The sequence below is a fragment of the Apis mellifera genome, linkage group LG15, assembly GCF_003254395.2.
Source record: "Apis mellifera strain DH4 linkage group LG15, Amel_HAv3.1, whole genome shotgun sequence".
Taxonomy (NCBI): domain Eukaryota; kingdom Metazoa; phylum Arthropoda; class Insecta; order Hymenoptera; family Apidae; genus Apis; species Apis mellifera.
The window spans coordinates 4,948,703-4,974,906 of NC_037652.1; the positions used below are offsets into that span (position 1 = coordinate 4,948,703).

General features: G+C 41.2%; 1 protein-coding gene across 3 annotated transcripts in view; it reads right to left on the bottom strand.

Annotated features, from left to right (window-relative positions):
• Positions 1-26,204, bottom strand: part of LOC552257 (bromodomain-containing protein DDB_G0270170) — a 64,176-nt gene that overhangs the window by 13,182 nt on the left and 24,790 nt on the right. For all 3 annotated transcript variants that reach the window (XM_624633.6, XM_006561004.3, XM_006561003.3), the window contains one exon: positions 825-1,038. In XM_624633.6, the coding sequence (XP_624636.4) occupies positions 825-989 (165 nt within the window). In that variant the 5' untranslated portion in view covers positions 990-1,038. The remainder of the gene's footprint in view (positions 1-824; positions 1,039-26,204) is intronic.

Consider the following 26,204-nt stretch of genomic DNA (forward strand, 5'->3'; position numbering starts at 1 on the left):
GATAAAAAGATATTCGGTCCGTTACAACAACGATACAATTTTTGCAATTACCTCCAGCAATCTCCATTTAATCACTTTTTTTTTTAGGATGCGACAAAAAGAGAATTACAACGCAAGTTTATCACGTAAACTTGATCTTCCTCTAAACGAGAATTGTAGAAGAGGAATTGAGTTCTCGCGATTGCATCGCGAGCAGTGGAAAAATTCGTTTAATTGGAACAGAGAGAGAGAGAGGGGTCTGGTGTGTTCCTAGAGATTTTCCCTCCATTACCGTTGTTTGAACATCTTACAACGCTGTTTGGTTCGACTTGCCTTCCCCTCCTCCCGTTGCTCCGTGCGTTCAACCGGAATTCCAGCGCACATAAGTGGCCTCGCATAAGAAAACGCAACTCGAAGGGAATCGGGGATATAAGATTCGCTATTATAAAAAGCGGCAGGTTGAACAACAATTGGCGAGCGTTACGGTTTTCGCGTGGAATACGCGCCATCTTCTTGCCAGGAAATTGTTGGCGTAGGAGAGCATCCTTTGCTCGAACGACCCAGTTTCGTCGAAAGGCGTTGATGGCACGGCGATCGTAATTGGCGATCGCCCGCCGCGGTCTCAATTTTCCATCGAGAAAAACAATCGAGTGAATGAATGATCGATCATCGTGTTAACGATGCTTTTTTAACCAGAATGGAAGGATTCGTATCGTATTTATCGTATTATAAATTGTTTTCTTTTGCACGTGCGTAATTGCAAACGAATTTTTCTCTCTCGAAAATTATATTGAAGCGTGTTGAAAAATTTCGTTCAACATTTTGGAAAATATTTTGGAAAATACCTGTAACTTAAAATTATCAGTCTTGACGTGGTTCAGAGCCCTGCCTATGTTCACCCTGAACGTCTCTTCCGGCGAGGCGTGCTCCTCCCGCGGCTTGAAGCAGTTGGAACAGAGTTCCTTCTTCCAAGCGTTCTGCACGAAGCGGTTGCATTGTGCCGTGGACATCGTTGCTTCACTGCAGCAGCGACAGCGAAAGTCCCGTTACATCATCACCCTGAAAGGAAAACAGGCGAAATAAGTGGTAATCGTCCAATTCTTTAACCGTCACGACGTGTTCCGTTCCTCCTCTTACACGATTTCGCGTACGTGTATACATAAAATTCCTCGAAGGATCTGATTGGTCGATCGACCAGATACTTTTCTGATGATTTTTGTGATCGAAACAATGATAAATTGGCCGCATTGAAAGAGAATTGTCTTGTGGCGAAGGGAAAAGGTAACCGCGGTTGAACGATGAAATGGGATTCTTGGGAATTTCTAATTTCGAATTTTCTAATTTCAGAGATGGTTTATTATTAGTATTCCGTTATCCTTTGGAGGAATTCTACGGTATTCTACGCTTCCAAGGATGGAAGAGTCGAATATTGTTTCCTCAAAGATTTTTTTTTTTTTGTTGAGGATGAAAAGGATCGATTAGTATCCCGTCTTCTGAAGAATGGAAATGAAAATATACTACTTTGGAAAATGGGAAGGTCGAATGAATAATAAAATATTCTATTTTATTTTTTTTTCAAGAAAACCAAGAAGGGTCATTCCGTCTTTCGAATGAAAATAGAATTGTTATTTCTTTGCTCAAAGAACGAAAGGATCGATTAATTTTTTTTTTTTTATACGAGAAGTGGCAAAGAATCGATCTTTCAAATAATTAATTTATAATAATTAAAATTTCAATAGTTACGAGTAAGATTCCAACAAATTTTCAACATTTATCCATAATTTCTGTCTCTCTCCCTGTGTGTCTGTTTGGATTGATTGAATTATTTGCCCTAGACACCGTAAATAAACGATGTGCATCGAGCTAGTAAATTTTCGAGAGCACAGTCGAAAACGATATTCACCTCTTGGATAAAAAGATAATTAAGCGTCTCGTTCTTTTTGCTTGCATCTACGGCAGAAAATTATTCGCAAGCAAGTTCAACGAAGCACGTACTTCAACTACGTCCAACATCGGTTTCGGTTGCAACAAAAAAGTTCGATCAGGTTTGAACGAGTTGAATAAATTATCCCAATTAATCGTACAGGAATTAGTTTCTTCGCGTACGATCTTTTTTTCCGTTTTAATCGAAGGAAATGTTCTCTACTCTCGTGATTTCCTATCCGAGAATAATAGTTTGTTTAAAATACACGATTTACGAAGGAGTGACTCGACTTGTTTGCGCATCATCCATCTTCTTATTAAAAACCAGAAGCCATTAAACTTTGGAACGGAATAACGGCCGCGAGATGTTTGAATTTATATCGTTTCAACGAGGAAACGTTATACCAGTTACCGTACGAGTTTTCGAAAATTTCCCTCACGAATGGCCACGTCGTGCTGGAATTTCCCCTCGTTCGAAATTCAAGATGCGCGACCAAGTCCTTTCACACGTGGATTCTTATCCTTTCGCGCCAACTTCTTCTCTTTCCTCCAAGTTTTTCCTTCCTTCGAATGGAAGAAATCTATTCCCCCGCGAGTTTTGCTCTCCTTTTCATTTCGAAAAAAGGAATCCAATCGTAACTGGAAAACTGACGAAAAAGAAAAAAGGAAGGAAGAAAGAAGAAGAAGATTCGTGAACACATTTTGAAATTATTCTTTCAAAACAACGTGATATATATAGTGATTGCTCCAGCTAAAACTGGTAATGATATAATTGATAAAATTGCTGTAATAAAAACTGATCATGGAAATAGTGAAATTTGATCATAATTTAAAGAAAAATTTTTTATTATTATAATTGTAACTATTAAATTTAATGATCCTATAATTGATGAAATTCCTGATATATGAAGGGAAAAAATTGCAAAATCAACTGATGGTGATGAATGATATAAATATGCTGATAATGGTGGATATACTGTTCATCCAGTCTTGGATAAAATAAATTTCTTAATAAAAGTATAATTAACGAAGGTGGTAGAAGTCAGAATCTAATATTATTTATTCGAGGAAAAGCTATATCAGGAGATCCTAATATTAAAGGAATTAATCAATTTCCAAATTCTCCAATTAAGAATGGTATAACTATAAAGAAAATTATTAAAAATGCATATCTAGTTACAATTGTATTATAGATTTGGTCATTGTTAATTCATGATCCTGGTGATCTTAATTCATTGAACAACGAGAAAGAATAAACTCATAGATTAATCATCGTGATCGAAAAAGAATTATACATCCAAAGAGAAGTATCTACCTAATATTTTTCCCGAAATTGGATTAATTTCCAAACCTTCCCCTCCCTTCCTCCTCCCATATCTATCGATTGTCCCGAAGAACAACCGGGGTTGGAAATCTCGGCGGTGGTCGACGATCCCTCCGACTGAAATGCCCCAGTCACATTAATTATGAACGACATAGTGTGCAGCATCGACAAGGTTAATCCAAGCGAGAGTATGCTTTCCTGTCGACAGCGGCCACCGTGGAACGCAATCAGGACAATTGACCCGAGCTGGCCGCTCGACTGAATAATTGCCCCGCTTCCGGCCCCCGCTTTTATCCGCTCGGCCCGACCCTCGACATTAGCCAACGATGATCGTCACGCCTCATCGCCTGCCAAGATATCCCCCGGGATCCAAGATGGAGCCGAGTGAAATCGAGATAAAGAAAAAGGAAAGGAACAACAAGTTTTGCTTCGAATCAACAACCTTGGTTTCGTTCGAGGGGAACAAGAAAAGATGAACGAAAATTTCTTTTTTCTTCTTTCTCTCCTTGTTCCATGGTAGAGAAGATGATACTCGAGTCGAAAGGTAAATGCGTTCAAAAATTGATTCCAATTTATTTCGCATTATTGAGAACGGGATTCCGAGGAGCAAGAACGAGCTTCCAAGATCAAGGCCATCGATATCGAAATCCGTATAATACGTTCGAGAAACTCCTGCCCCTGTTCCAATAAATATAGATCGTTCCTATCCGTGAAATTAGAAGAGAATGGTAGATGAAGCGCGACATTATACACAACAACGATCGTGACATGAAATCGACGGGTTGATATCAAACGTACACCGTGTTAGAAAATTAATTCCTATTCCGTTTCTCGAATTGATTAAAACTGGAAAGCCGAGCGTCAACCCGACTCGAATCGTTTACCCGCCATTAACGCGAGGGGGAAAAAGAGAAATCAAGGTCGACCGACCTGCTATGACCGACCGACCGACCGACCGACCGGCTCCCATTACGTCACACGTGCTCCACGGAATCGCGCGCGCGTTACGCGGCGGACGAGTCGCGGGGAGGGGCGGCAGTATGGCAGAGGCGAGAGGGAATTCGGCTGGAGGATTCCGCAAACAGGTTCCCACGACCAAGCCTAATCCCTAATGGAACGATCCACGGATCTTTGTCAAGGACAAAGAACCGTAGTGACACGGGCGCATTAACATGCGCGAGAGGCAGGCGAAGCCAGGCCAGGAATAAAGTACCGTTTTCCAATCTCGATGATCCGTTACATCTTCTGCGTTCCGTCCTCGACCGTTGGAATCCCGTCCTCGAGGGAGGGGGGAGAAGGAAGGAGGAGGGGAGATCAGGACTATACGATGGAAACGTCTTCTTTCGTTTAAAGCTCGTCCTCTCGTTTCCGGTCCTCCCCTCGACGAGAGAGAGAGAGAATTATTGCACTTGTCGGAGTATCTTCCAAGTGCATGCAATAAAGTTTAGTTTGGTTGTTGGTTTCGAGATATTCGGGCTGAGAGAAAGTGGTTGAATTTGAAAGGAGAGGTAGGGAGTTTGTGATTGAGATGAATGGATTGATTTTGTTTTGGAGAGTTTGTTTGTTAAATACGCGTATGTAATCGTGATCTTTCTTTTGAACCAGGCTCTCCTTCTCTGTGAACACTTACGCGCGTAGTATTGATGTAAAATATTATAATTCGAATTTGAAAGGAGAGGTAGGGAGTTAGTGATTGAGATGAATGGATTGATTTTGTTTTGAGAAATTTTGTTTGTTAAATACGCGCATGCAACGGTGATCTTTCTTTCGAGACTCTCCTTTTACACTTGCATAATATTGATGTAAAATAAAACATCTCTTCGTGAAATTTAATTTTTCTTCGAAATGAAAATAATAATATCAATCTTCAAACTTCGATATTTCCTTTCGATGTTTTCGCACAAAGTTATCGGTAAAAAGGAAAAATGGAATAATTCGTTTGGAATCCTTTGGAGAGGAATATTTAACGGGGGCAGAAAAAAAAAAAAATATGGCCGTTCGAACGTAGGTAAGACGATAATTTATCCACGACACGGCGATGGTGTGTGCACCACCCGTGCCCAGAAAGTCGTAACAACCTCGTTCAATCAATTTCAAGGAAATTTTTGCTCCATTTCTCGGGACCGGTCGGTCCGTCGTGACTGACTGGCTGCGAGGGCATCTCGCCGGGGCGAGGCAGGGAAAGAAAAATTGAAGGTGACGGGGACAGGTTACGCGTTCCTGGCCGCGCCACCAGGATAATCTTCCTTCTCCCCTCTCTCTCTTTCTCTCTGGACGATCGCCTAGAACGGTAAATTCCAAAGCTTGTCAATTGCAGCGAATTAATGACGAAGAGGCGAGCGTTCCTCTCGAGGATCATCGAGACGTGTTCCATCGAGATGGATTCCGCGTACAGATGGAGAAGGTCCGCTCGAACGGATGGTTGAACGTGTGGTCACGCAATCAACCTTTTTCTGGTTGAAATAACCGGAGGATTCTGGATGGTGTCTTGGCCGTTTGTGGTTTAGGATATATATATATATATATATATATATATATATATATATATATATATATATACACGTATGTATGTTAAATCTAGGAATTAATTTGACATTTTTCTCCGGTGAATCGTCATTTGATTTGATTATTTAATCACGACGGTTGTTCAATGAATGAAAACCTTTTTCGACGACTCAATTAACCAATACCAGCAACACGATTGACTTCGATTCCGATGAATTTGGAATAGAGAAAGTTTCTCGATTATTCCTTCTAGAGAAATTGTTCGTCATTTCTTTTTACATTTACAAAATTTTTATTCAAAAATTCATTGAAGAGGATTGAACAAACGGCACACTTTTTCTTCCTTAAAGAAGCCTGAATTAAAAATTATTAGAAAATTCTAATAACGCTTCGGATTTGCGAAATCACGAATTTTCAATTCTTTCGAGATGTTTTTCATGATCCTTTCTCATCCAAAGTCTCTTTACTTTAACGTCGTCAACTTTAAGCCAACTCTTCTCGGGAATCGAAGGAAAGTCGGCATTGTTGGCATGGTCTCTGAATTATTGCGTTATAAATAATCCGGGATGAATTTGAGCGAAACGATGGAAACGGTGGAATGGAAAGCTAGCCGCGAAGGAAGGAATAAGAGAAAGTAGGGGATTCGAGACGAGTAAAGGGTTTCGCGTGGAAGGTTTTCACGAGATCTGCGCCGTAACGTGCAGGCCTGCGGCCTGTAAACAGGTTCGGGCAGGAACAGATCGATCCTCTTATCGTTTGCCAGGCCCGGGCGGGAACCGGTCGTCGACCTTCCCGGGCCAAAATCATTTGAAATTCTTGGCGCGCCGGTTTCGCCCCGCGATGGAACGGCCGGTCTCTCGTTCATTGCCACGGTGCCAACTATAGAACGAAGAAGGGAGGGGAGGGAGCGTAGCTTTGCAATTTGCAAACACAAGAAAGGAACCGTCATCCGTCTATCTATTATGCATGAAGAGCGCGAAGGCGAATTCCTTCGATCGATTCGATTCGGTTCAGCCATCTTTGTCCCCTCGATAGTCTTTTCTTTTTTCTCACTGAATCTCGAATATCCATATTGATTTGATTGATGTAATTAGTAGCAATTTTATTTTCGAAAATATAATTCGAACCATCGTGTCATTCGTCCCTATTTCATCCCTCGAACGAATCTTCATTCCAAATTTATATACACAAAATCGATTAATGAATAATATGTTGGTTAATCTGCAAATTTAAAATTTCTTATTTAAAATCCAAAAAGTGGAAGATGGTTGAGTCTGTTGTTCAGATTCAGGGCGGAGTAACGCAAACACGCGTCGTCTACTTCTTCTCCCGTTTGTAAAACTTCCGGTACTTTGACCGGGACCATTGATTTACGCTCTCCTCGTCGATGTTCCAGGGACGTATGTCCGTTCCCCCCTTTTTCCTCTTTTCGCCTTTGCGCCCTTTCTCTCTCTCTCGCTCTCTGGTTCTGGCGGGAAAGGCGGGCCTTGGCGAGGAGGCATTCCAGAAAGGTGACGCGGCCCCTCGAGAGAAAGAAACGAACTCGATCAACGTCGTCGCCGCGCATTGTTTTCGAACCTGTCGTCTCTGCTTTGTGCCCGCGAGAAAGCTCCACGGCCGTGAAACACCCCGGACCGGCGGTTTCTCCTCGCCAACCTTTCGCCACCTTCTTCTTCAAGGTGATCTTTTGTTCGCCAAGAGATGTATTGCATCTGCGAGAACGGGAATCATCGGGAATTTTTTTTACGAATGGAATATTTATACGAGCCGCGGTTTCAATATTCTCGCGTCTACAAAATGTAAATTGCTGCACACCTTTCGAAAGTTTTAGAAAACTACTATTTTACGACGAGGAGAATTTTGAGTAAAACTAAGGTAAATAGGTAAATAGGTTCTGTAACGATCATTTTGAAATCTCTAATCAACTTTTTCTTTCGCCTTTCCTTTTTTCCTTTTTCTTGAATTTCGAAATTTGCATTGCTCAATAAAGAGCAGTGCACTGAATCACAGTTGTGACTATTCTTCAGGAAAGTCTTTGTATCCAAGACGCTATCTTTCCATAACAATGGCGTTACATTCGAAACCTCCGCTTTGTAAAAATCATTGCGAATTGTTCTCCCTCCTTCCTCCAAAAAAGAATTGTCCAATAATAAATACTTTTAAATCGCTAATTCCGTTTGTTAATTATCAATAATTATTACAATACAGAAGCTCGTTTCTCGAAAACTTGCCTCTCGATTATTTCGAAATTTAAAAACGTTCTCGCGAAAATCGCGGGAATTTTTTTATTATCGAATCGACAGCGAATATTCGTGAAATTCGAGCGAAGGAAAAAGCGTCGGGAGAGAGCAGCTAGGCAATCAATTTCACGGAACGACGAAACAGAGGCGTCGAGTATCGTGGCTCGTGGGAGTCGCACCCAAACAGTGCTTCTCACGACAATGAGGGGACGCAATGGCGGCCGAGTCGAGACAAAACAAATTATCGTTCGCCCCATAGGGGCGTGACAAGATTCGTGCGTGTAAATACTGTTGTTTGCTAATACAGTTTAAGGTTATGATTTCTTTTTTTTCCCCCCCTCTTCTTTCTCGAGAAAGATGAATCAACGAGGAAAATGGAATTTTTGAATAATTGATCATTTGTCACAAACAGTGAAGAACAGTGTGTGCACATTTTTGTCGCGATTAGTTTTTAACGACGAGGGAAACTCTTTCGTGCGAGCAAAGGAAAACAAAGAGTCGCTAATAAAATAAAGTAAAGATGTTAATTTTGAGGCGAGTTCGTTAATGGATCTGAACGCGTCTCGTTGTTTCGACGATGTTGTGACCTGGATGCAACGAAACTGGAGACGTTTCGAGTGATGGGAAGGGACGCGAAGAGTATGATTTGTTAAATTGTTTAAACATAGAGGAAAGCCTGAGCTGGAGCTTACGGTTACAGTTACCTACGAATGGTCATTAGCGGGAAAGGGATCAAGTGTTAATGTTCCAATTACGAGGCCCGTTAGAGAGAAACTTTCGAGTTAATGCGAGTACAGAAAATCTTTGAACATCGCGTTATTATATCGTGCGCGCTCTCGTCTCCGCTCCGCTTATGATCATTAACTTCGCTTGTCCGCGATTAATTTGTAACTCTCTTCTGATCCATATCCCGTTACCTTTACCGGCCAAAAAAAATCCTGTATCGTTCGAAATCTTCAACATATCCGATCAAGAATTAAAATCCAATCCTGAACAATGTTGAGTTTGAAACATCATCGAGTTGTTAGAACTGTAACGTGCACTGAAAAAAAAGAAAAAACTCGAAGACCTTCAATACAATTGCAATAATTGTTTGGTAATGTTTCAGAGGATGGAAACAGTAGCCTCGTATTAGTTCCAAAAAATCTAATCTCCAACGCAAAAAAAATGATCGACTAAGTTTGTCGAGTAATACCTCCTCGTGCGATTATTACTAATTCACTGAAATCGTAACCGGAGCACGGAGCGCAATCTTGGGAATAGTCGACAGAGATATCGCCCTCTTTACGCCACATCCACGAATCGAGGATGCAATCGCGCAACTCGTGCAACTTTATAATTTAAACTCTTTCCTCTGACCTTTATGGAACATTTACGGTTTATAATCCTCTGTGGATTCGCGCGCATCTCGTATGTAGATTGCGTGTAATCTTGCGTAGAATCAAAAAGAAAGAAAGAAAGAAAGGAAAAATGAAGTTTAAATTAAGTTATTAATTTGATAATTTCAAAATATACCTGTCTTATGTATCTTTGATATTGGAAAAATTATCCTTTAAAATTATCCAGAAGAAAAAGGAAGAGACAACGATTAAAACTTCGAAACTCTGAAACTTCTCGTCCCGAAATCAATTTCCTTTCGTTCCAGTTTTCAAAACGATTAGAAAAAACTAAACTAAACTAAAATCTCACGTACTCGAACGTAACATTTGCATATCTAAAGGCTCTCGTTGTCCGGCTTGGGAGAAGAGGAACGATGCGAAGAACGAGAGATAGCGCAAGCACGAGTCCCAGCTGGAAACTTATTAGCCATTTTGGATTCGCGGCTCGGCTCCACCGAGATCGACCGATCTTCAACCGCGGGATGGATTTATCGCTGTGTGGCGCCGCTCCTGCGGGAATAAGGGGCGACGAAGATTTATTCGACTGGGTTTCTCTTCGAAAGAGAGGAGGGAAAAAAAGAGGAAGACACCCGTGTTTCCTCGAATTCGATCCCGAACCGAATGGAATTCTCTCTTTGGCGGGAGAATCCAAACTTGCCTTTTTCTTCCAGATCCTTTTGTTGCCCCTCCAAAGCCTCCACACTTGTCGATTCGAACTATCGAGTTTTTCGATCGAAATTTTTAAAATTTACGCGGTGATTGGGATCTGCATGAAAGAGTTCAACCATCCAATCGTCCAAACTTGTTTTTTTCTTCCAGATCCTTTTGTTGCCCTTCCAAGGCCTCCTTGGTACACTTGTCAATTCGAACTATCAAGTTTTTCGATCGAAATTTTTAAAATTTACGCGGTGATTAGGATCTGCATGAAAGAGTCCAACCATCCAATCGTCCAAATTTGTCTTTTTCTTCGAGGTGGGATCCTTTTGTTGCCCTCCAAGGCCTCCTTGACACTTGTCGATTCAAACTATCGAATTTTTCGATCGAAATTTTCGAGATTTAGGCGGTGATTGGGATCTGCATGAAAGAGTCCAACCATTCAATCGTCCAAACTTGCTTTTTTCTTCCAGATCCTTTTGTTGCCCTTCCAAGGCCTCCTTGGCACGCTTGTCGATTCGAACGATCGAAATTTTTGAAATTTACGCGGTGATCTGAATGAAAGAGAATACGAAATTATTGTGAATTATTGATATCCTGATTCGTTTCATCTTAAACATTGTCAAAAAAGTTTTACTTTACGCCTCGATCCGCCCCGATTAATTATCGACACACGACGATAATGGGGGCGGATGTTGAATTTTAGTTAGAAATAAGGGAAAAGAAAAATAGCAGTGGAAAAAGCGCGCCTCGGACGGAATTATCTTCTATCGTTGCCAATTAAAGAGGCCGCTTCCCCCTTATCGCGCTGTCAAACGCTGGCTGCTCTTCGAACAAAGAGAATGTTCGTTATATGTACACGCGATATCGTGCCTCTGTGCTTAGAATTTGATATTTCGGATTGGATATTCCGCGCGGCGCGTGTGTATAGTTTAGAGATGGATGGCCGGTTTGGGAAATTGATTGATCGATTCGACGCCCGGCTCGCCTCTGAAACGGATACCAGTATGACGCGGGGGATCCAGATTTGCTCTCGTATTTGTAGATCCCAAGTTTCAAATAGCCAAGTTGAAAATTCGGGGATCTCGATCGATAATTTCGCGATTATTCTTCTAATTAATTCTTCTCGGTAGACGATGATTTCCTGTTTTCAATCAATTCGCTGTACATTGTCCAATAGTGGTATCTGTCAAAACGAAAAATAATTCTCGAAGAATTACAAACGATATAACAAATTTAAATTCTTTCAAAAATTGCTTGGTCAAGAAATCACTTCCTTTTGATACAAAATATCGAATAATGGAATTTACAATAAAACTTTTATTTTTCGAATTTCATTCTCGAGACGAAATAAATTTCCAAAACACCGAAATTGAAAGTTTCGTCGAACTTCTTCTTGAATGACGAGGCAAATAAAAATAATCCTCTTACAATTTTGTACATTCTTCGTGTAATATTGCGAATACAACGGTTCAAATTTTATCATATCGACAATGTATAAACAATATACGGAGATGGGATTGGCAATTTGTAGCGTGGCAATTTATTCCTCAGCCTCGAGCCTCGTCGTTCCTCGAGCGTTCCTCGAAAACTACTTTTGCGCGCCATCTTTCCAACCTGTGTACATACAAAGCGATACAAAGGTAACCGCGTTAGCTTTCTAATTGCTAGTTTTCGGGGATAAAGAACGCTCCGAGATGCGGGGAACGGAGCAATTGGCTTGTTACACAATAGGCCGTAACACTTGGCACACTTTTAGCGGCGTTTAAAACCGGGGTTAGGATGTGAAACTTTTTTTTAAAACTGTGAGCTGTGGGTAAGGGAAACGACGAGGGACAACAGGTGAGCGTAATTTGGGAGCAAATAATACATATATAATTATCCCGATGACTATGATCGAAATTCGTGAAAATTTAAGTTGAGGTGTACAATTAAAGATAATAAAAGAGATAGAAGAGAGTGTACGTTCGTGTGGAAAATTTAAATATTATAAAAATCTACGGAGAACGAATGATTTTTTTTTCTCTCTTCTTTTTCTTTTTCTTTCTTTCTTTACGAGCAAGATATAACGCGCTACCAAGAGTATCCCAAGAGTGGAACACGATTTTTATCTCTGTAATTAGGCTCGTTAAAAATGTTAATTTGAATTTTACACGAGTAAATAAAGAACAACGGTTACTATCGCATTGTGCGGGATAATAAATTCTAGATGAAAATTAGAATTAAAATGCGCGCATCGTGCAAAGGAGATCTCTCCTTCCTTCCTTCCTTTTTTTCTTTTTTTTCTTTTTCAACAACTTTCACAATCGCGTCGTAAACGCAAAGTGAAATTGTTACTATTGTGTACGAAAACTTGTCAAAGTTGAATAGTTGGACGAGGCTCGTTTAAAAATCACGGCGCAATCGTCGACGATCGCAGGGCTCTTGACTTTCCACGAGTCGATCGAAAAAAAAGCCGTGTAATCGTCGTCGGCGCCGAACCGCGTCCGAAGCCAGAATAGAAGAGGGGGCGCTGCGTTGTATAAACGGCGTGCCTCGATCGGCTAAATTCCTCCGCGACGCTTCAAGGTGACGCCACGTATTTAGTATGCGGCCACGGTTACCGATGCCTTTATTTAAAATATCATTTAACGCTCGAACGGCGTCTCGAACTCTTTTCCGAGTCGAAACAAATCCTCGATTCGACGATTGTAACGGATTATTCTCGGATTTTTGCACACAATGAATTCACGTAATTACGTTGAAATCGAACGTGCCCTTGCTCGAATTCCTCGGCTAATAATTGAGCCACTTTGTGCAATTGAAGTAATGAGAATATTTTTTTTTTTTGTGGAAATATATTCAGGATGTTGAAAAATATCGAGATTATTCAAGGGTATAAAATTATAGCTCGTCCAGTTGTTGAACTTTGTTTCCAATTATTTAATTAAATTAGATTTCGCAATCGATTTTATGAATATTCGAGCGAGATTCCCGAGCGAGATTCGAATGTAAATAGAGGAATTGATTGAATCGGTTCAAGGCTAATACCTTACATACAGATACAAAGATATTCATATATGGAATTTTTCAATATTTCATTCTTTTTTTTCCTTTTCAACGCTCTCTCCCTCCCTTCGTTGTGTATATAATACAAATATTTATCTCCTTTAGATTAAACTAAAATGATCAATTTCGATTACAACCATTGATAAATACGTTTTGCAAGACGGCGAAGGAGAGATAGGAGAAAGGATGGAAAGAATAAAGTTGGGTTGCATAAATATTTATCCGTTTCCGCACACCGGCACGTGATTTTTAACCGTGCTAACGCATTTACGCGTGGATCGTAAACGGTATATTTATCGGGAGATACGAAATGCTCAATACCTGTTATCGAACTTTTAGCCTCGCGGCATATGAAAATCGGATAAAAAGGTGCGAAAGGATTCGTCATAGATGTTAAGAAAGATCCTTAAGAATCGTCTACCGTTAGATTCGCCTTCAGGATCTTCAATGCTTTTCCACTTGTATTAATGAAATTAATGGAGAAGGAGAGGGAAGAGGGAAGGGGAACGTATCGTTTAAACTAATATACGATTGAAAAAAAAAAGAAAAAAATTGATCAAATAATGTTACGAGTTTAATTAAATTCTCCGTTGGGCGAAATTTTTATCAAGGGAGAATTATTTTCTATTTACTCTTTGTATCGGACAAAAATTAATTAAGGTCAAGGATGGTTTGATCTTGGAATTTATCGAAAGGAAAAGAAAAGGAAAGGAAAGAAAGGATAATTGTTTAATTATTTAATCCTTGAAAAAAAGGGAAATTAATCAAGATCGTTATTTAACTTGTTTCTTTAGTCGGACGAAAAATTTCGCTAAGGCCAAGGGGGAATAAATTATTTTCCAATTTAAATATTTCATATTCCGACACCTTTTATCCATTTATCCCCGCGTCGAATTTATTAACAAATATATAATTATATATATGGGAGGAGACGGTATTATTAATTTTTCTCGTCGAATAAAATTTTTATCTTCCATTTCCCTTTCAAAAGCGAATACGATGCGCGCGCGGTATAAAAAAAAAAATACGAAGCCAATTAATTCCGTTCATTTATCAATTTTACTTTTGAAATTATCGCGATTGTTGAAACGATTGTTGCCTCGAAATTTCTTTCTCTCTGCTCTCTGATCGTTAGCGTCACGCGGTCTCGCCATGCCTAACAGTAATCCACGCGTTAGAAAACCGTTGTTAAACCGTTGTTAAAACCGTGTACAGTTTCCCGTCCCCGCTATCCTCCTTCGCTCGCGTGCTCTTTCTCTCCGTGATCAAACAAGGCAAGGCAAGGCAAGAGAAATGCCAATCGCTTTTCTTCTTCTTCTTCTTCCTCGTCCTCATCATCGTCGTCAATTGCAACGCGAATCGAAAGTTGTATTTTCTCTCTCTCTCTCTCCTCGATAATTGCACAAGGAGTAAAAAAAAAAAAAAATGTTGGAACATTGGAAATTGCAAAGGGATCGAAACGGAGTTTCCTGTTATGCAAATGAATCCTTGGAAACCGTTCGAAATGTCAGTTTCAAATCGTTAGTCGAAGGTCGAAGGCAAGGCAAGGCGGTTGTGCGTTTCGAATCGAAAGTGTTTTTTTTTTTTTTTTTCAATTTTCCATTCGTTTCTCATTCCATCCATCATCTCTCCAGTCCCGCCGAATGAATGTATGCACGCGTGACGTAAGGAATTATGAAGGATTACGTGTGCACTTTTTATGGATTTATGAAAAATTTTAATGAAAATAGAAAAATAATGAGTAAACGTAAACACGTGACGAGAAGACTGTAAAATATCCCAGGCAATATATATATATATATATACACATATACACGAATGAGAAAGTGGGAAGAGGAGAGCGTTTAATAGAGCAATTTAAAACGTTTCTTACGTTACGATATTTAATCATCGCTTAATGCGTGTGACGTACGAACGGATATCTAAACAAATTTTCATTTCTCACTCGAGTTTCTACATCTCTGTCGTTCGTGTTTTTTAAAAAATTTTCAAAAAGCAAACATCCATCCACTCGAATACGAACAACTCGCGTGTCTTTTTTACTGTGTCGATTCGGCAACCGTTTCGAAGGGTTGTTTCCCTCTCTCTCTCTCTCTCTCGTCCATTATCGAGCGCGCGGAGAAACACGTTTTCGTGTTTTCTAATCCTGGAACCGATCCCTGCGAGAGAGCTGCGGCGGAGAGTAGTCTCGCGCGTAGCAAGCGCGTACGTGTTACGCCTTTACCGGTCCTAAACGAGGTCGACCGGCTCCAGCTCCGCATAACCAACCGCCACACCTCCTTTTACTCCTCCGTGCGTTTCAACGCATCGAGGAGTATACGGAGGGATACGACAAAAGCCGACATCCTGGAAAACCGTCCTTCTCGATGGGGGATTCTCGAAGGCCCGCGCCCCTTCTTCCTCCTCCCCCTCCTCGTCATTTACATAACACGACTGCGGCCGTTTCGAAGAAACGGAATTCACGGATGGATTGGCTCTCGGGGCTTCGACTCGATCGAACGTGAAAACTGGGGTGAACAGGTAGGAGGAATGGCGGTCGGACACCGATCTAAAATGCCACGCGGTGAGATCATCGTGGGAGAAAGCGAGCGATCCAGCGCGGATTCTTATTTGTTGTTGTTTGTTTATCGATTTAACCTGTTTTAACGTGTGTGTGTTGGTTAGTTGGTCGGTTAGGGTTTAATTAATTTGTTATTTATCACGTTTCTTGGTTAGGGTTTCTTGAATTTCTTTAATTATATATACGGAATTAAGTTGAAGGTGTTTGCGCGATGAATCTTATCTTACATTTATATCGATAGGGTATATGAAAAGGTGTTATTTCTACCTGTTAATATAAAAGGCAAGCCGCGATGAAAATAAAATTCCTGCTCCTAGACATACATATATTCAAGTATTATTTCTATAAGCAATATTGTCTCAACGGTCTTAAAATTTCTTTTAATTTTTATTATCATTCCTTATTGAAAGTTGAAGAACGTTTACGTTATAAATTTTCTTTTTTTAAATTTCAATTATCGTTCGTCGTTCGTTCTGTGAATTCTACGTTCTTTGAGAATTTAGAATTCGTTCCCATTGATTGGTCTCGCGCGAAGGTCAGATCAGAAAATCTTGGAACCGATATTTTTATATATATATATTCGCAAAATCGTGAAAGGATTCGGTTTCTTTATTCCGTCCGGTCGGTATCGAAATGAAAACGGCGTGTTCCGTGGCTTAGATCCGCGATACGACTACGCTCCATTGCTCCCGCCTCGGCCAGGAAGAGTTACATAATTTCGCGGCGAGGTTGTGACCGTTCCACCGGCCGTGCCTCGTAATCGAACGGCTGCGAAAAAAAGGAAAAAAAGGAAAGGGAAAAAAATCCTCCAGCCTCTCCAGGTCGCTCAAGTTTCTCTCCCGGCTCGCTGTCGCTGAGCTTTGGAAACTCGGTGGAATAAAATTTAACCGATACGTCGTCTTACGCCTTGTTTCAACGTTGTCTCGCGACGAAGATGGAAATGGTGGATGATGATGGAAAAGTAAAAGTGGAACGACTATCGTGTTTTTTTTTTTTTTGGGACGAGATTTTTCGAACATTAAGATGCGTGCACGAGACATTCTAAATTCTCTTTGGAAATTTTAAGACGGAGAAAGTTTTGGCTTTTTTTAATATTATAACGAGTTTTAATAATCTTAACGGAAGAATCTGTTTGTTAAATATTCAATTGATCAAATCACTCGCCGGATCAGTCGTTTAATTAACTTATCAACGAAAACGAGTTTCTTGAATCTCGAGAAAATTAATCGAAAATGATGCTCGCGTCAATTATCCCATAGCGAGACCTCAATAAATATCTCGTATTTTAGAATCGTAAAACGCAAATTTCTTCCCGCAAAATTACATTGCATTCGCATATATTATGATGATAAAATTCTTCCCTTTCTTCTTCTTCTTCTTCGATCAAATTGCAATCAAATTGCATAATAATTCCCAAGTCCACAGGGTGACGGTTAAAATCTTGGAGGAATATACCTTTATCGATTCGAGATAAGTTTCCCCCATATATCAATCACGTTAAAGACTTATCGTTCCGCGATATTGAAACTGAAAGGAGGCGGTCGATGGAAAGATATTCGAGGTGTGCATTAAAAGTTGAGACGAGTCGTGCGTCCTGAAAATTCCCCCTCCTTTCTTATTACGAATTTTTTCTTGTTAACTCGGAGGAGAGAGAGAGAGAGGAGAAGGAGCGTTCTTCTTCAACTCTTTGCCCCGAAATTAATGCGATAACTTGAAGGGGGAGGGGAAGTTTTTCAAGAATGAGAACTGCCTCTCCCTGGAAACTTCCCTCTTCGAATAAACTTAAAGCCCCGAGTACATTTCTCTTCCCAGGGCTGTCCGCATCTCCCGTCGTATATCTCGCGTTGGTGGCACGGAAGAATAGTCTGTTGCTCCTCGCGAGAGATGCTCGAAACGATATGATCGTCGCGGGAGAATAGAATTTCTCTACTCGCTGATTGCTCGCTTCATATTCGTGGAAAATTCAGACACTTTCAGATGGGGAGAAGAGGACAATCGTATTCCTTAATTTAGATTTTGAATTTCCGTAAAGATTGATATAATCTGAATAGCAAGTCAAAGTATCGTTCTCTTTATTCCGAATACTCGTCCTAAGTGAGAGTCGAACACCAAGCGTTAGAAACGCTTTTATTTTTCATCGGTAATTTGTATTCATACGCGGTCTCCCGCTTTCTCAATTAATCTCCAACGGGTACGACGTAAATGTAAGATTTGCTTAATAAATTCTTCGCTTTCGACACGCGCCACTTATTCTCCATTGTGATTCCCGCCGATCTATCTTGTTTTTTCGAATCTGTTTGAAGAAAAAGAAGAAAATAATAATGGAACTGCGACCTAACCTCAAAATCGGAAGGAGATGCGAATTGTAATATCTCTGTGTACGTAGAAATATCGATTATTTTTCTAGTCGTGCAACGATTCTCGCGTCGTTTGCTCGTCCGCGTTTCCAACGCCAACTTCTTTCACTTTGAGAGTCAGAATGCGCGAAGCCAACACGTAAGTGATGCGTGCCACGGACTTTCCCTCGTAACCCCGCGATCTTACGTGTCTGGTCCCGTTCCACGCCTTGAGCGCCATTACCGAGGCGACTGATGCCAGAAAACAAGCGAGTTAACGTCTTCTCTCTCTCTCTCTCTCTCTCTCTCTCATTCTCTCCCACGAAAGACTGGGGAATGCCGCGAGAAACGTGGCAATAATTCGCGTGCGCAATTGGAGAAGGTACGATGGAAAAAAAAAAAAGGAAAAAAAGGACCTTGAAATGAAATGAATTATTGAAATACACCTCTGCCTATAAATCGTTGAATAATTACAGATGTGGGCAATCTCGAGGTGTGTCGTTTGCGATTATTATTCCAACTGATTCTCTCCTTTTTTTTTTTTTTTTTTTTTTTTTTCTTTAACGATACACCTCGCCACTCTCTATTTCCCAAACGATTAATGATTGATCAATATCATCTTCATTATTAATCATTTCTTTTTTCTTTTTCTTTGCTCGTTCTCGTAAGATATCTAAAACATGCTTTTATTTTATTATATTGATATTAATAAGAATAAATAATAGTATTATCTATACGATTACTGTATTATTCAATATCAAAACATTCAACAATTGGAAAAATAAAAATACCGTCGAAACTGATCAATTTGAATGGTTTGATCCAGTTTCTTAAGAAAAAAGGAAAAGGTCGCGCTTCGTGAATTTCTCGAAGAATCTTCTCTTCTCTCGTGGCAAAATCGACGAGTTGTCCGCACATTTGGAAAGCAGTTCTTTCACGCGCGTGTATCGAGCTTTTCGCGCGTATCACCTCGAGCCGTTGCGAATAAAGAAGAAACTCTGGTGGCGGGAGTCGTAAAAAAAAAATGTGAAACGCGCCTCCATCGAGGCTTTTATTCCTATGCACGCGCGCGCCATCTCTCTCCCGGCGGGGGAAGGAAAAGGAGAGGAGAGCGCGCGCGCGCCTGGATGTATACTTTTAGCTCGCCATCGCTCCTCGGCGAAATTCGCCGCTCTGGGCCGTTAAACGTTACGCGCGCGGATGAAAATGATGAACGCCGCCTCGTCTAGAAAGCTTGATAGGAATTTTCAGACGTGGATGGATCGCGAGTGCTCGCCTCGTTAACGAACGGTGAACGGCGGTTGCCGCGAAAGCGCGATTTGTCCGCCAAGCGGAATAAAAGATGAGAAGACGCGTGGCCGCGAAACAAAGCGGTCGAACACAAAGAGTCGGGAGAGACAATGGAGAGGTGTACAATCGGTTTTTATCTCCTTTCTCAGCCGGGATAAAAAAGAGATTTCTTAGATAGAGTATTGTCGAATTATTCGACATATTCCTTGGATCTTTCGATCGAGATAGATGTAGAGTAATTGGTTTTCTTCTATTTAAAGAGATAAATACGAAATGTAAAATTAGAAATTGAAGAATGGATGAAGAAATAAAATATATTTGTCTACGTAATATAATAATATCACGAAAATTGATAAATGTTGGTGATATTTGTTCAAAGGCAACGAGATGCTTATGGTGTTATGCGGATTCATTGTCAGTCACAGTGCCAAGGCAACAAATTACCTTATTTCTCAAAGTTGAGAATCTGGGGAAACTTTAGTTTGGTATAATTTAGAATGGACGGCTTTGGGGGGAATTGTTGGAATATATACTTGCTCGAATCTTCTAACGCGAGGATTTCAAATAACTCGTAAATTATTTCGACCGCGCGTTCACCAAAATGGCCGAATCGTTTCCCCGGGATAAACCGAGCGGAGAGATTTCGCTTTCCTTCCTTACTTTTACGAAACTTTGCCGCTCTGATTTTCGTTTCTTCCTCCCTGCAACTTCGCAATTTATCCGAGATACGGATAGTCAACGTTTAATAAAACGATTGGTCGTGGAACTCGGCGTCCATTTAATCAGAGTAAACTTCTTTCCGTCCGTTTTTTTACGCGTAAGAAAATTAACGATTTTTCGTTCGGATTGATTATTCACTCTCTCTAAATAAATAAATCGATTTAAAAAAAGTAATTTTAGTTACGTCGATGTATCGAAAACCATGATTCTTTGTCGTTGAGAAAACGCTTGATGAAATATATTTAAATATAAATACAGTTCTCGTGACGATATTTAGTATTCTTTAATTATCAGTAATCGACGCAGGAAGAGTGGAAAAATATGTGGAGAGATACGAAATCTATTTCAATATAATCTCAGAAAAAGCCATCAGAGAAATCGATGAAACTATAATTTTTCACAAAAAAAAAAAAAAAGAAATCCAATATAATCGACGAGTCAATCAAAAAGTAACATATTTTTTATCCAGACGAAAGTAGTCGACACGTATTCTTTGAATACCCGTGTCCGCGATGGGCCATAAAAGAAAATACGATGTGGAAAAGTCGATCGATCGCGCGGAATTAATTATCGTTCATTCGACTTCGTCCGGCCGTTTTTATCTAGTACAAACGTCTGCCCCGCGTGACTCGATAGCAAATGCGCTGTTTCTCAAACAAAACACGCGAGATACACGTATCCCCATTTATCTGGCGATTGGTCATACCGTTCTTCATTCTTCTTGCATTATCTCGCGGCAGACTCGTGCCGCCCGCCCATCCGGCTACGCGACAGGCGAAGCATACTTTCGTTCCTCTTTTCGTTATTCGTTTTTCGTCTCTCGTCTAACGAACCGTCTTCTTGCTTTCTTTACAGAAATATAGGCGAGCACCACTCGAATCGAGCGGAGGATGATAATTCGGGGGAATCCGTTGGTGAGGAGAAGAGGTGTGTGATTCCACGAAGCTTGGGCGTAGTACACCTATTCTTGATAAATGGAGTAGAGGGGGAAGGATGGGATTCTCTCTCTCTCTCGATGGAGTTTAGTCGGTTGCGAGTGAGCTTTGATACCAAGGCAACCGACGTGAGTGACGTCAAAGTTTTCCACACACAATGAGAAAGGACAGGAAGAGATCGATGACCGCGATAGATCTCGCGAGCATTGTGACGATGGAACGTCGCGAGAGTGGGTTTCGAGGGGAAGTCGAACGAGAGGAGACCGATTCCTGCACGATGTTTCCACTTTTCCAACGATAGCTCAGCTTGTGGTTGGTATATATATAATTTATCGATCCTTGATATATATATTTTTTTTATGAATAAATTATAATTATGATTTTTGTACGATAAAAAACAAAAATTTGAAACTAATCAATTAATTTTTTTTTGGTTAGATTGGATTAATTTTCGATGTTAATGTATGCGTGTTATCCGTGTTTGAACGTGAATCGGTTAGATTTGAATCTGTATGGAAAGTTGAAAAAGAGATTCGATAGGCTAATTTATGAAATAGATTTCGAAAACAATCACGATTTTCTCTTTATTATTATTATAAGTCAACGATACGTTTACGTTTCGCTCAATGAACAGAAAAAAAAAGAAGAAGAAGAAGAAGAAGAAATCCAAACCACGACCACCCACATTCTCGCTACGTTGATTCGTAAACAGAGCTCTTAATAATTCATGAGCGACGCGATTAAACTGTGACTAAGGGGATCCTAAGTTGAATTTTTCAAACGGTTCAGAAATTTCACCGTCATTAACACGCGGTGTGCAACACACGCGAGTCGAAGAAACTCCTTAACGAAAAGCCAATTCACCGCGATTTCTCTATTATTTCCTAAGAAATTTCGCGAAATTTCGTCCGTTCGTTCGCCGAATGAAAGAAAGCGCGCCGATGCGCTGAAGGCATAGAAATCCCGAAAAATCCGCTTTCGTGGATGCATCGATCGATTTCTAATTGCCTCAAGACGCCTGTTTCCATCGGCCTCGATTATCGGCCTAATGGGCCTCGTGGATCAATATTTGCTCGACAATATTACTCGTATATTCAGATCAGATCCAAAAGAAATCGTTTTAAACGGATTATTAATATCTAATTATTCAAATATCGGAACCAAGTTCAAACAGGTTTCGAAAATCTGCTTATAAATTTTTTTTCCTCTATAAATATCGAAGAAGTATATATTCCTTTTTCCATTTCTCGATCCTCCGTTAATATTCAATCTTGAAACCTGCTCGATCTCATCGAGCAAACCGGAACACTCGCCTAGATCGAGCGATTCCGGAAACGGCGCGGTTCCAGGAGAGGGTTCGCCACGCCATTTATTACCACGACCAGGTTTCGTGAGAGTAGCGAAAAAACTGGACCTGGTTACTGTGTCATCCGCTTCTGTGTTCATTTCTCGATCCGCTTTCCGATATTCCTATCTTTTTCGTTTCGTAGACGCCAATCTTTCCGCGACACGTGTACGCCATATTCGAAGAGACGGTTTTTCGTCGATGAATCATAAAAAGAGAGGGAGAGAAAGATAGAGAGACTTGGAAAAGAACCGTTTTAGGATTTATTGGATATCTCTGGAGAAGATCTCCAAGTTTTTTTACACACCGCGACACGTAACGCGATCTCTGTAAGAGATTTTTCAAACCATTCTCCATTGTATTTCCTCGCGGGACATTCGTCTTGCGATGAGAGAGTTATCGTTGCTAATTAATCCTGCGATGCCCACGTATGAACCGTACTCGTGCGTAGGATGCCGGTTGTTTTTCAACGGTAAAGTAAAAAGATCGATAATATTGTTAAAAATAACAACATTTCGTCATAATATCGAATGCGAGCTCTTCTCGATCCATGTATTTCCATGCTCCTTCCTCGTTTTGAATGGGAGAGAAACTGTATAAGGAAGAAAAAAATTGATAATAATCGATCGACATTTCTGTAGACATCTAGTCGTCAAACCAGTCAGATTACTCCGTCTCTCAGATTCATTCGCGTAATTCACAATTACGTTCCAATTTCGTTTTTATACTCTCCTGATATAATGCCAATTTGTACCTTTTCCTCATCGATTTCAAAGATACACAATAAACAATTAGACCAGAGAGAATCATAATACATCTTCTTCTAGATTCTTCTTTCGAAGAATCGAGCAAAAGAAAGAAAGAAAGAAAGCCCGATCCGTGGAAAAAAAGAAGAAAAAGAAAGAAAAACTAGGCCTGACCTGCCTAGTGTCAGGGTTTCTAGGATCGTCGAAACTCTCTCTCGAGTGCTGTACCAGCACGTGATGCCCGTGTTCCGTAGTCGATCCGGCGTGGCAATGAGCACAAGGTCTCCGGACCCGGTTTCCTCCTTTTCTTCTCTTTTTTTCCTCTCCTCCATCATCTCTCTCTCTCGTTCCTCCCCGGGCTACAAGGCTCACGGCGTTCCCTGAAACACCTCGACCCGTTCTGGGACGACCTAACGAGGCGCGATACAATTAATGCGAAGCCCTACTTCGCGACCGATGCACCCACCCGACCGGTGCCATGAGTTTTTCCTTTCCTTCGCGCGTTTAATTACCCGCCCGAAGAAGAAACGGGGGCCAGGCCCCTCCCCCCCTCTCCTCTAATGAGCTCGTTCTCGATCCCGATTGTAGCGTGCGCTCAGCTACAACCGCAAACTAATTCCGATATCCGCGAAATATCCAACTTTTCCTTCCCCTGGTTAATTAACCCATCGGGGGGAGGAGGCATCCTCGATTTTCGGTTATTATTATTGTTAGGGAGGGGGGATCGAGGATCGAGGAGAGAAAATTTCTCCTCTTCCGCCCGTTTTCCGTTACTTTGGTGGATTATTATCGAGGCTCGAAGCGAGCGGGGTCGTGGAACGTGGGAAGGTATTCGGGACGAGTGAAAGTGTCTGGTAATCGCCGGTTTAATACAACTGGAAACTTGGCGATACGGGGCGAGAACTTGGAGCGGAAACTTTGGAAAACGGTTAATGGGATAACGGGGGGTCGGGATAATTGGTGGGTAACAGAGTTTTGGAATGTTGTTGTTCGCGAAGAGCGTGAAGAAATCGATCTTCGAAAGGTAGTCTTACGGTAGTCCCTGACCAACGTTAACCGCGCTTCTCTGTAACCTTTTCCCCGCTCGGGGAAGTCTCAAGGCGATTCGCCTAGCGCGGAACAGCTTTCGATCGGTTGTGACGTGGAACGAGAGAGAGAGAGAGCAAAAGAAAAGAATAAAATAGATAAATATTTATGTTTGGAGGATTAATTAATTAATTGGAATTAAATTAATAATATTTGTTGGGTAAAAATTAGATATGAAGGGAGAAAAAGAAAGTTTTCGATCGGTCGATCAGTCGGCCTGCGAAGCGTGCAATTCGCACGCGTGCCATGTCACTGGCGTGTGCGAATCGCCAAAGAGGTCAATGCCTCCGCTGCTTCTCGTCCATTCGCATACACACGGTCAACCAGGTCGATGGCAGCGTTTCCTCTTCGCATTCAGAGGTTTCCGCCTCGATAATCAAACGAATCCCTCGATTTATATTCTTTATCCGAAACATGCTTCACTTGAACACTCGTCTACATCGATATTGTCGGCGTGCAAGTGCAACAATAATCAGCAATGTCGTTCGAATAACGTCAAATGGATTATGTAGAGATTATGCTTCTATATCAAGCCTTAAGATCCATCTACACTAACAAACGTTGTCTGCGGATAATAGCGTATGCACATATTGTACGCGTCAATAATTAAACAATGTCAGGATCATGTACACGGATTATAAACAGCTAAGATCGTGCTTTCACCTAGCCTTATGCAATCCAAAATATTGGCCAATAATCAGTGAACGATTTTGAAACTTTAGAAAATTAATATTTCATGTGATTTATCTCGATAAAGTCAATTTGACTTTTATATATATGTAGGTCAGTATCAATTTGCAAATTTAGTTGGAAAGATTGTATGCATTGTCTGCATACGGATTGCCGGTGTGAATTAAGTGTAAATAAAATTAAGTGCAAGGTGGATCGTTTGGAATCGCGACCTAGGTTAATGAGAAATCGTTTCTTAGAATTTTTCCCACTCTATAGAATATTGTTTCGCGCGAAGAATGGAGTAGGGATGTGCGAGCGTACGTCTAAAAGGATCAGGTGATCGTGAACTCCTTTTGAGACGAAACTGGGTCAAGTACCAACGAGTCAAGATTCGAAAGACGAGGAGTAATAGTGACGTTATCGGTAAATACGAACGATTTGCATCAAACAATCCTCGAAAGGAAGAGCACTTAAGACGCGGCTTCTAATTCGTAATTCAAACCGTGCCTTCGATCCTGCACGCGTGTATTTCTAATACGCGAATAGAGAGTCTTGCGAAAAGGTATGGACTCAAGATAAAACGGTAAAACGCGTGAAAATTGACCTGGGAAGGCGCAGTCGTGGGAATCGGAGAAACTCTTAACTTCTTTCGCAATAATACTCGCTCCATTCTCCCGCCGCAAATCCTATTTATTAGTCATTCTCCGCATTCCTCGAACTACCCCCGCATACTTGCATCGAAAGAGAAACATTTAGAAACGCATACGGAATACCGAGGTTACGTGTTCGGAACGAATCGGAAAAATTCGGGCGAAATCGAGCGTGATCTCGAACAAATGCGACGGGACGGTATGGGACGAGAGACCCGACCCGATCTCGCCCGAAATTTTCCGATCCTTACCGAGGTTCGGTCTCTCGGGTCACGTGACGATGCCGCACATTCCTGAGCGCGCGTCAAACACCATCTATCACCTCGATAGAAACAAAACATCCTAGGAAACGTTCGCTAAGTGCTTCTATCAATTTCCATAAGAAGTTTTCCTTTAATTTCGTACAAGTTTCTTCGGGGGGGTTCGGTCTATATAAGAAGACGGGCGCGAGCCGTAAATACTCGAGGATTGGTTGTGTGTTCGAGGATGGCATACGGGGCAAAGTTCCGCTACGTGCCAGCACGTTTCACCATCGGTTGCCGAAGGAAGAAACGCATAACTTGGGAAGGAACGTGCATAAACCACGTGAAACGCTCCATTCGTTTTTTCGATAAAACGCCTCCGCGCTGAAAGCGCGCCAGTGCCCGCCCGTGAACAACACTTTTCACAGATCGTCGTCACGGGATTTTAGCGCGAGCAAAGACCGGGATATATCCATCCCGTCAACCGGGTTGGAACGTGATACGTCTTCCATCGACGTGGCTCGCGTTCCACCCGTTCACCCGATACTTGGGCCAGTTTCAATACCGGGG